Raw genomic sequence first — 12682 nt, 5'->3', positions numbered from 1 at the left:
ATCATTTTTTCGAATTAAAGACTAGAAATTTTGATGGTTAAGTACCCTTTATTTGGTGCTAACTTATAATATTATCACACGTCTAAGATTCATTGTATTAAACTAATAATAAAAGAACTAAAAGTTTAATAATCAATGGTGATATTGGGTTGTAAGTCACAACAACTATATATATAGGAAGCGTAGCGTGAAGTGAAATAGAAACTTGGTGGATTTTTTATTCTTTTTGGTTCTTTTATCAATTACTATCAATTGTCAAGGTACATATTTTTATTTGACGGTTTCCACCAAAGAAAAGGTTACGTTAATTATTACATTCTAGAAAGAGAATCCGCGGATCCTTCACCCATCACGTCAATTTGAATCAATTTTCTTCCCATTCATGCATACTTATATAATGATTCATGATGTTACTTTTATTATTATATTAAAGAAAAGGGTCATCTTTAATATATTTTTTTATTGAGTCAATAATACTATTTAAAGTTTTTAAAAGGTTAAATAGTTTAGTTTTTATACAAAATTGTTTAATTTTAAAAATAAAATTAACTTTTGTATGCTTCATCACTCTGACTTTTACATACGAGGGAAATATGGAAATAATAGTACGAAACCAATCCATTGTATGTATAAATAGTAAAATAAGCGCAAAAGTTTAGATTTCAGTCACGAGTACTTGAAACATTTTCGGACAATATGGTTAGGTACGGTGATTGACTAATTTTAGGTATTTGCACTATCATGATATTGGAGGATTTTATGAATAATAAAAGTTATTCATTTTTCACTTAGTGATGTGTCGTTTTGGGTGAAATTTTTAAAAGTAACTTTTAGTTATTTTTTAAATCGTTGATTTAGGCAATTTTAGGGATGCTGGAAGTGAGTGAAAATGATGATTAAAGTTTTGTAGTCTTTTTTCACAACAAATTAAAGGAGAGACTAGGATTTCATTTGAAGAATGTCTCGTTCATTATTCTTTTGGTATCTACAATTTCTTTTGGTCTTTATCTTTTCTAGCAAGTCCAAAGACGATTAACCATCGTTCAGCTAATCCTTGTTGTCAGTATCAACAGCTGCATTGTCACTCATAATTGGAAGTGTCATTGGTTTGGTCTGAGTCGTCATCAATTTCGTCTTTTTTCCATTGATGGGTTTGGAGTTGTGATAGAGATTTTGTGTTGGATGTGGAGTGGGGAGCGTCAATCCACCAATATGAGAAATAAGTTGTTTTTGAAGGTAGAATCCACAATCTTTGTACTTCGCTAGCATCTAAGGTGGTCACCGACGAAGATCGTTGCTGTTAGAGTAGTGGCTCGCGAGATCAATGTCTCCTTTTCTTGTTCCGCGTGAAAACCCTTTATGTTAATACAATATCACTGCATCAATGACCACCACATTAAATATCTTTTTGTATATAACTATATGTCTTATCTTTGTAATATTTTGCACATAAGGACGTTCTTCTCCAATTAATTAGTTTCTTCAACTGTAAATTATTATTCCCAATAAAATATTAATTTTCATTAATTATTTCACGAAATCATACCACTAAAACACATTTAAAAGGGTCATCTCAATACCACAGTATCAACAATCCCATTAAATATCTTTTTTTTTAATTTTTTTCTTTTTAATATTTTCTACACATGAAACTTCTTACTTAATTTAGTATTTTTTTAACATCAAATAATTATTCTTGATACGATATTAAAATTGTTTTAAGAAACAAACGTCCGCTGATAAATACAAATGCACATTTAAAAAATTTATCTTAATACCACATTATCAATAATTGACCCCACATTCCAAATATGAGATAAGAAATGGTAGGAGAAAGATCCACTTGTCTTATTTGTTTATGATTTTTGTGAATATTGATTTATGTACATGCTCATTAAAATATAAAACGAAGCTTTTAAACGGTTTTAATTATATTCAGTTGTTAATTAATAGTTTCTACAAGCAAAGTACACATGCATGAGCATGACAACAACAGAAATTAGTAAAATACTTTATTTATTTATTCATTTATTAAAGTTAGCTTGCATTGTTGACCTAATCTTCTTTTTTCTGCGTATATATATATAATATTAAAACATTAAAATGTATTAGTGGGTAACGAACCGATTCGTTCAAAATTAAAATAATGAAATAATAGTTAACTAATTAATTTAATATGTTGAATCAAAGTTGCCTACTCCAAAGAACCAACTAGAAATACCATACTTTTATGTGAATATGATGTGGAGTTGGCAACCGTTGATTGTTCCACGTTGGAGTAACATTATAAATAATAATCTTGATTTTTGTGTATCAGTAGAAATTAAGCTTAAGAAACCTGTCTATTTAACTAAACTAGACTCCTTTACAATGTTTAGCTCAAAATTTATTCAATATTGTATTCAAAAAATATGAAAGTCACCATGATTAGAAAAATTAAATATTAAATCTTTTCCCAAGCACTTTGAATGTGTATGGCGGGTTTTATTCGATAGAATTTCAAATATATCTGTTTGGTTTCACGTTGGAAAGACTCGGAATCAATTTTCGATACATATGAGATAATCAAAATACCGTTATATTAACGATTAAGAAGTGATATATTAAAAAAACGTATCACTAAAAAAGATACCTTTAAACGGAATTCAATAAAAAAAAAAAAAACTCATTATATTTAGGAGAATTCAAATATAAACTCCAAACATTTAAACATACTAAATAATAAATACATTATGATAATTTGGTAAAAGGTATATTTTATTTTGATAAACCGTTTGCAATATAAAAACATAAAGGGGAATCACTGCGAGAAAAAAAAAATCAAAATTCGTTTGGACTATTCTAAACTTTCTACAATCATTTTAGTTGCAGACTTTCTACACCATTATTTAGTTCCTCTCCTTAGCAAACAAAAAAACTATAAATTAACTTTAGTCACTCTTATTTTCTCTTCATTCTTTCACTGACATTGTGATAAAATAATTTTTTTACTCGTACTAAACGCCAAAGTAAATGATTTTGTAAAATAATACATGAGTTGAAAAAAGGCAATAACTAATAGTGAATGCTAATAATAATCCCAACCACTAATTAAAAGTATTTTCAGTTTCCATAAGTATAGTTTTAAACTTTATTCAAATATCAAATAATCCTACCATACACAAGAAACTATTTAGTTGAGTATAATACAAATTAATGCAGAACTAGTATACACTACTTGTATCCAAATATTACCTTAAGGAAAACTTCATGAGAAATTCGTGGACTGTTTTATGATATGATTCCTATACGCCCAATTAAATGAGACCTTCAATAGGGCTTTTCTTCCTGCACGCCCAAATTTTCTTTCTACACCTCCTAAATTCATATATCCCAATTTTATCCTTATAAATTTGTAATCAAATATGAGAAGTTAACCTTCTCTTCAACTTCTCCCGTTGTGGTGGGGTGTGTTGCGTTTGAGATATTTTTCAGGCTACGGAATGCATAATTCAAAATACATTATCGGATTTTGAAAACATGTTTCATATTAAACATTTTGTAATATCTTTGTAAATATGTACATTTTGTTTTGAACAATCCCGAATATAATTCCAAGTCCGGTTCCGGTGTGACATTACAAAAAGACGAACATATTTTCTGGAATATCTGATCCAAAGTGTTTCATCATATTTAGGAGTGTATTCCGAATTGTTTAATCCGGAAGTGATCATTTGCTTAGTTCTTAAAGCCCCAAACCAGAAAAGAATAGTTCAGATGATCCCAGCGATCTTGTACGGGCTTGCCAGTCTCTTTTCTTGACCCCTATCATCTTTATATTTTTATAATCGAATCTTTTGATAAAATTTAGGGATGTTAAGATAAAATGTTAAATATATTTTTATTTTATAAATTTTTATGTAAAATTTTAATTTATTATCGTCTAATACTTTAATACATTTTAATTCTCAACTTTAACGTAGTGTTCCTTTAAACAGATTTTATAAATCTATTGATTTGCACAAATGGATTGTTATTGTTTGTCGTGTTCTGTTGCAGTGATTTAGAAATATATGCGAAGACAGATTTATAAGATTGTATAAAATTTTCATCCTTGCTAAAATGCGAAGATTGGAAAGATAACAAATGATTTTACCATTTAACCATCTTTTATACTTTCTTTATTTCATAATATTTCAAATATTAATAATTATAAAATATATTATTTTTAAATTATAATAAAAATAAATATTATTTATAATTATATACAATTACTATTATTTTGATTATTATTATTATTAATTTATTTATTATTATTACTATTATTTTATATATATATATATATATATATATATATATAAATAATAAAATAATAATAATAAATAATATATTTATATGCATAATGTATTATGAAATGTATATAAATCTACACAAATTCATCTTCATACCCTTTCTCAAATCCATCTATCCATACAAACACAGTCTAAATGAATTAATATAATCATTTTAACCTAATTACATTGTTTTTTTCATGTGTCAAATACGTTTTTCAATATGTTTAAACGGGAACATATAAGATATCATAAACAACTCAAATGTTAGCAAAAAAGACGTTTACATATTTTAAATATAAATTAAAGTAATTGGATTAAAAAAACTAGGGTTAAATATGTTTTTGGTCCCTTAACTTTCAGTGAATTTTGGAATTAGTCTATTTTGAAACTTTGAACCAATTTAGTCCTTCATCTTTTGAAATACGTAGATTTAGTCCTTTTAATCAAATTTTGTAAAGTTTATTTGACATTTCAAGCGCGTTTCACAATAGTATTTGACTTAACATTAAAACAAAAATGTGTCAAACAGTATAAACAACTCAAATACAATCCTAAAATGCGTACGAAATATCAAATAAACTTAACAAAATTTGATTAAAAGGACTAAATCCACGTATTCCGAAAGATGAAGGACTAAATTGGTCCAAAGTTTCAAAATGGACTAATTCCAAAATTCACTGAAAGTTAAGGGACCAAAAACATATTTAACCCAAAAAACTATATCCATCAATTTCTAATGTTTACGAAACAAACTATATTAAATTTTGAAATAAAAACAAATTTTAATTTCACATCAAAACTCAAAAATTTAAAATATTATATATATTTTTTACCTACAGAAAAAAAAAATGTTGGGAGGGAGAGGGTGAGGGGGGGCCATGGCCCCCTATACGTACACTATGGTCCGCCCCTGCCATGCATCATCTTCCATATCCTTTCTGCATCACGTTTTTCAGCTGACACATCTTTTCAATCCATTGTCAATCCTCACACCCGAAGCCTACATTGCTCAATCAACCCCCCTTCACCAGAGAAGGTGTTATGAAGGTTAACTTCTCATATTTTATCATAAATTTATATATATGAAATGCGATATGTCAGTTTAGGGAGGTGCAGGAAGAAAAGCCTCCTTCAAGATCCAACAAGTTTATGCACACAGAAAATACCAGAAAATAGTCAGCTTTTATATGTTGTGCCTGGGCCAAAGCCTGCCTTGTAGGTTGACAGGGAAGACTAGCCCAAAAAGGCTGCACACAAATGAAATAGGCCATCAGCTGATTATATTCCCTACTGGGCTACTATTCTCACCCTTCTTTCGGCTCTTTCACCCTTACTTACTGTTCTCTTTACACTTCTCACCTTTACTCCTATTTATTTCATACTGAGGTGGGTTCAACAAAATAATAGATTTATTAATATTTTGAGGTACAAATAAAGAACTCTACGCATAGATCACAACAATTAAATTAATTAATCACCTTTAAATCATTCTTCTGTCATCCTTTTAAATAATAAATACTTTCAATTGAATACAGTGTAAGAGTAAAAACCTTCTTGAACTTCTACAAGGTGATATATTTTCTTAAATTTCCAATATAAGTGGTACAGTTGTTTTTGAAGTAAACTGCGAGGTTTTGTAGTAGGTAAGAATGGGTATAACTCTTGTGGGTTTTGTAGTAGGTAAGAAGTGGGGGATTTGTAGTAGGTAAGAATGGGTATAATAACTCTCGTGGGTTTCATTTGCCAGTGAACAAGTGTTTTTTATCAAATTTGTTTAAGGAGTTCAATGTATATTAAGTTTGAACAAATTAATATAAAAAAAAAATTACTTAAATTTTTCCTTTTAAGCACCCCGTTGTCTAATTGACCAACTGGTTGAAGATTAGAGTAAAATGACAAAAAATATTATGTTTGTGTCTTAAGTATCAATATGTTTACTAACTAATTCACGAAGATAATTTATAGTGAAATCATTTAATTTCAAATAATAGTTTGCTTAGTTTATTTTTGTAACAAAAAATTAATAATTTTTTTTAAATATGTTTTTGTCTCTTAATTTTTCGATTTTTTTTTTAATTTTTGTTTACTTTAGTTGTACTTTAAAAAATATATGAATTTAGTTATTCTAACTAAATTTTATGAAATTTATTTAACATTTAAATTTTTTTTTCTGTCAACATTAAAATATAAATTTATTAAATGAGATAACTAATTCATATACTATCACAAGATGGTGAATATAAAATATTAGATAAATTTATTTAAAAATTTTAAATTGACATATTTTTAAGATTGAAAAATTAAATTGAACTAATATTTAAAAAAGAAATCAATTACAATTGAAAATTAAAGTACAAAATCACATTTAACCTTCTTTTTTTTTTATCAAATTGGATCCCTTTGAAATCACATTTAACCTTCTTTTTTTTTTATCAAATTGGATCCCTTTGACTCCGCCTTATATATTCAACTCAACTGATTCAGTGCCCACATGTGTAACTCTCAGGCCAATCCATGTGTTTTTTTCAGTATCAGTCTCTTCATTAACCATCCTTAGATACGCATTAATTGAAATAAGTCAGAAGTAAACACATTAATTATTATTGAATGTTGCCCAATAAAATAAATTATGATACCCCTTAAAAAATAAAGTAGAATCATAAAAAGTCATTTCCAAAGATAAAACAAATTAGTTCCAAAGACAAGTAAAATCATGACCAACATTTGGATTTGCATAGTGGAAATCATTAAAAAAAAAAAAAAAATAGATGATAAGGTAACAATGAAACTGAAATTTCCTATTTTCAAAACTTCCCGAGTTCAAAATTGCTCATCTTAAAAACGAATGAACTAAAACCATGCCCTTAAAATCATGGAGATCAAAATCGAGTTTACACAGTACTAGGGATGAAAAGTGTGATTATAAGGTAATATATTGTTTATAATTCCTTATTGTTTTCAAAGTTTTTAACTTATTCATGTGTTATATTATAAAACAACTAACAATTCCTCCAGTTTATCATTATTTATAAACTACATTCAAAATTGAAAATGTAGCAAGAAAAATTTGCTAATTTAGATAAAAAAAAAAAAACCTCAGTCTTGTGCATCAAAGTCCAGCAAAAGATACATGAATTAAGGTAAGCCATTATTTCTATGAAAAAATACACATCAAATTTCCTCTTTTGTGCACGTCCTTTTCCACCCAGGTGATAAAAAAGAATATAATAGTTTAAAGTTTAGTGACACGTTTGTTTTGCGTTTCTTTTTTAACTGTAGACGGTTAATTCAGACAAAACTCTACAACATTATGCTAACACAAGAATAAACAGGTAATATGAGTAGAAGCTGCATAAAAGTTTAGGAGGAAAACTCACTCGATTTTCTACGTTCTGGAAACGTCACGGAAGATTCTGAGATCATCCTCCACATCTCAGTGGTGTGCAATACAAAAAAAAAAGCTGGCAACAATAATTAAAATTTAAAAGGAAACTCTAACGAACTCACTCCAAAACACGAATTTATGAAAAAAAACAAGAGGAACACAATGACCAACCTTAAACATATATTAGGTAGCAGAGAAGCGACTGATATGGCGAGTTCAGCGCTTCCCGCAAAATAACACCCCACTTGCACGTGCAAACACACGTCTAACACGTAAGACTCTCACCACGCACTCTGCAACAATAGTAAACTGATGTAAGTGGCAACACGGGTAGTGTAGTGTAGTGACTAGAAGATGTGGAGTGAAATAAATAATTGTTAATCTGTGAATTAAATATGCACAACAAATACAAAAGGCAATAATAAATAAATAGACACACTAATAAAAAAATAGAGGAAGAAAAAGATCAACGACAAGGACGAAGAAGGACCGTGTGTGTAGAACCATTATAACTACCCCATTGCCAAACACACCTTTCACTCCCAACCTCTGCTTCTAGCGCACTCACCACCACAACAACAACGCACGCCAAAACTCTACACAATGGAGCTTAGCAAAGTAACGCTCGAGATCTTCTCCAAACTCGAGCAGCAATGGCTTTCCCACTATGAAGCCACTTCCAAAACCCGCATTCTCAGTATCGACGGCGGAGGAACCACCGCCATTGTCTCTGGGACGGCCCTCGTCCACCTCGAGGACCAGATCCGAGCCCATACCTCGGATCCCCACGCGCAAATCGCCGATTACTTCGACATCATCGCCGGAACCGGCATTGGGGCCATCCTCGCAGCCATGATCACCGCCGACGACGGCTTTGGCCGGCCTCTCTACACCGCCCGCGACGCTGTCCACTTCGTCGCCGAGAGCAACGGTGAACTGTTCAAGCCCAAGCGCGCCGGCGTGTTCCGCCGCTGCCGCAGATTCTCATCGCGGAGCATGGAAAACGCGCTGAAGCGGGTTTTCCAAAGAAAAGAGGAAGAGCGACGGTTGTTGACTATGAAGGACACGTGTAAGCCTCTGCTCATCCCTTGCTTTGACCTCAAGAGTTCTGCGCCATTTGTGTTCTCCCGAGCCGACGCGTCCGAGTCACCGAGTTTCAACTTCGAGCTCTGGAAGGCGTGCCGAGCCACTTCTGCCACTCCTGGCCTCTTCGCGCCCTTCCATTTCGCCTCCGTCGACGGTAAGACCTCATGCGCCGCTGTTGACGGCGGCCTGGTGATGAATAATCCTGCCGCTGCGGCCGTCACCCACGTCCTCCACAACAAGCGCGACTTCCCGTCGGTGAACGGTGTGGAGGATCTCCTCGTGCTCTCGATCGGAAACGGAGCGCCGGCTAAGAGAGTAAACACCGCCGGTGAGTGCTCCACATCGACGGTGGTTGACATTGCGCTCGACGGCGTTTCCGAAACCGTTGACCAGATGTTGGGGAACGCCTTCTGTTGGAATCGTACGGATTATGTCAGGATTCAGGTACGCCATTAATGCTCTCTGTAATTGAAATTCGATTCAGTTAATCGCCTCGGTCTCAGTGAACTGAACTCTACTTCCTCATTCTAATCAAATTGCAATATAACCATTTTCTTTCACGTTGTGTATCACGGAGTTAATTGACGGCGTCTGATGATGCAGGCTTTTGGTTTGGGAGAAGGAAAAGAAGAGAAGGTGCTGAACGAGAGAGTGCTGGAATCGTTACCGTTTGGTGGAAAACGATTACTGCAGGAAACTAACGCTAACAGAATCGAGAGCTTCGTGCAACGTCTTGTTGCTACCGGAAAGACTAGTCTGCCACCTAGTCCCTGCAAGGTGCCGCCGTAAGAAACTCGCTAACGGCGTTTTTTTAATATTTTTACGCTTTGACTTGTATCAAGATTAGGCCACGATTAAAAAAGGTCCTGAAGTTTTTTTTTTTTTATCTGTTGTTGTCGGAGTGAATAGCAGTTAATAAAAATGACATGGTAGAGCTTCCCTCTCTCGTGTTTCCGGTTTGGTTCCCTTGATTCTGATTTTGACTAACTTGGACTGGTGAAAGTTGTGTCAGACATTATTTCTTATTTCCAAACGGAGACATGATTTTTCGAGTTTTTTCTTCTTTTTTTGTTTGTAATTACGGTTTCTTTTCTGGGACATGTTTTAGTAAACGGTGATTACAGTTCCATGTGACTGTTAATTCCCAAAATGGCTGCGTGATTCGCGGATTTGGAGCACCACGACTACGCTCGTGATCAATCACTTTTTCATTTCAAGATAAAATTTGAAACAAAGTACTATCATGCAATCCAGGCTAAAAGCTCCCAAATCAAGTTTGAATTTGTTTTATTACTTTCTTCAGATTTTTTTTTTTAATTTTTCCAAACATGTTTCCATTTTAACTTCCAACATATCGTATCAATTCTATTCTATAATAAAACAAACATTTGATATGTTTCCAACTACTCCGAGATTCTTTCAACATTAATTCATACACACCATACGAAAGAGTACTTATGTTGATTTTATAGAATTTTGGTTAAAAATGAAAGTTGAAATGTGTGAATATAGAACTTATGTTGATTTTATAGAATTTTGGTTAAAAATGAAAGTTGAAATGTGTGAATATAGAACATTCATCATCAAATATGTGATTTCTCTCTTCAAGACTCCAATCCTTATAGAGAGGACTATGATAAATGTTAAAAAAGATTTCATTATAAAATTATTAACCATTTAGTTTCTTAAATTTAAAATATTTACTCGACCATACATGAAACAGTTAATACAAGTAATGGATATATCCTCAGCATCACATTCAAAAAAATTAAACTTTAACGACCTATATTGTATGTATTACACAGAGAGAAAGAGATTGGGAAAAAATAGCAAAAATTTTTCATAAAAGAAGGCAGAGTCCAAACCAAACCCATTTGTTTTACGTCAAACTGATATCATAGGGTGTTTTGCAAATAAGCTTTTAGGTTTGATTAATTCAAGTTTTTCGGAGTTTCATTTATAGCATGGTTCTCTGAATTATCCCCGTCCTTGTTTTGGTAGGTGAGTTTAGTGATTGCAGTGTAGTACTTCTTCCCCACTGCTCATTGCTGGCATAACACACACAGCCACCCACTGGTTTCTTATGCCACGGCATTAAATAGCCTGTAATTTCAGCTGCTTTATGTCACTGTCTTTCTTGGTTTTTCGTTTTTTTTTTCCATTGTGCTACGTGTCTGCTATTTTCACTGCCTTTTCTAACTACAGGTTACTTTACATTACGACACCTTACACAAAACCAGTGTCGCAGTGAACATATATATGCTATGCTCTTCTATTTTTTCATCATCAAAATAACAACGCCAAAACTCACGGCTCAACCCTTTTTCATCATCATTTCCATTTCTCCCATTATTATAGCAGGTGCTACTCAGAAACTCTGCATTCAGTAAAGTCATACCGCCAAATTTCTATTATATGACTGTATAAATAATGTATGCAGGAACATTCAGTCAAAATTATAGCATACTCTATAACAACATTTCGTCTTTGTTAACCTTAAATCTGGTCTGCTTTTGTTAATATAGAATAAATCTGTTCTGTCTATCCATTTTGCTACCTTTCACCAAAAAAATCGTTAGATTGTTTTTAGCAAAATGCCTTTTTTAATCGTGTCGTTCTATCGGAAAAGCAGCTGATCAGAGTGAAGTAATATAGTTAGAAAAACAGTAAAATAATATTTCATATAGTTTTAAATATTTTTTATCTGAAAATAACTAATTTTTGGTTCTTATTTAAATTTAATAACAAAATTACGTCACAACTCTGTAACATTTTGCATGTCATGGCTTTGGAATCCTAAGAACTTACGTGGCAGAGCTAAGTTACATCTTTTCACTGATTTACCAATTTAAGGCGTTCATGTGAGTGCGAGAAAACAACTAATAGTTTTATTTATAATGGTAACATGAGATATTATAATACTCTACAAATCACAGAAACAAAACATTTGTAATAAAAATACATTAATTTTTCGGTGGAATCTAGCAAAATATTAGAAAAAACGTGAGCACACATGCAAATGTTTGAAGTAGATATTTGATAGTATAATGTGACAAAATTTGAGAAAATAATTTAGGGTATGAAAATTATGAATGGGACATTTAAGGCACGTGCACAACACATATAACTAGATTTGATTAATCATAACCGACAAATTGAGTGAGATTTGTCCTACTCGTAGGAGGGGCACGAGGGCTTGATGTTATGCCTTTCAATAACTCAAATATGAGAGTACACTTATGTTGGAGAAAGTAATGGCAGTTCTAATGCTCCAACTACAACCTTACTCTCTCAGGATCTAACTCATACTTAAACTACATTTCACCATACAAACTCAAATTTCTAGTTTAGGAATTTAAGAATGACGTGGAAACACTATATTCAACACAAATAAATACAATTAGAAATTAACGACCTCAAAGTGAATTTGAAGATCAAAATTCTATTTTTTTTTTTCATATGAATTTGATTGTGATTAACGTAACCAGTGGCATAGCTTCATTGGGGTGACGTGATTTTCACCCTTGCCTGATCCATGGAAAAAAGATAGTAAAGTTAGATTAGTGTTTATGGTGATTAAAGAGTTCACATACAAGTAAAGAATATAAGAGTAAGAAAAAGTTCACACCATTTATTTCGTGTGTAAATAAATTTTAGTAAATTTGCGTAAAGATTAGACATTAAAATTATATTTAATTTAAATAAAAGATTGAATATGTTTACAATTTATAAATTTAGATGTAAAATTATAATTTATTTTATTTCAAATTTTTATATATTTTGGTTTTCAAATTTTAAAAAATAAATAAATATAATTATTTTAACGGTGATAATTTTGTTTTTTTCTTTAAACGGATTTCAATATGATATTTGAGCATGTCACTTTAAAACATCTTTC

The 12682-nt window shown here is 31.6% G+C and overlaps 1 protein-coding gene across 1 annotated transcript; it reads left to right on the top strand.

Moving 5' to 3' along the window:
- The first annotated feature begins 8214 nt into the window (after window positions 1–8214).
- On the top strand, window positions 8215–9839 carry LOC114173371 (probable inactive patatin-like protein 9). The gene is made up of 2 exons (XM_028057718.1): window positions 8215–9228; window positions 9388–9839. The coding sequence occupies exons 1-2, from the start codon at window positions 8302–8304 to the stop codon at window positions 9571–9573; spliced, it is 1113 nt and encodes a 370-aa protein (XP_027913519.1). The 5' UTR covers window positions 8215–8301; the 3' UTR covers window positions 9574–9839.
- Window positions 9840–12682: the final 2843 nt, after the last annotated feature.

Source organism: Vigna unguiculata, chromosome 1, assembly GCF_004118075.2.
Source record: "Vigna unguiculata cultivar IT97K-499-35 chromosome 1, ASM411807v1, whole genome shotgun sequence".
Classification (NCBI taxonomy): Eukaryota; Viridiplantae; Streptophyta; class Magnoliopsida; order Fabales; family Fabaceae; genus Vigna; species Vigna unguiculata.
The sequence above is the reverse complement of the archived record's forward strand: the minus strand, read 5'-3'. Positions and strand labels throughout refer to the sequence as shown.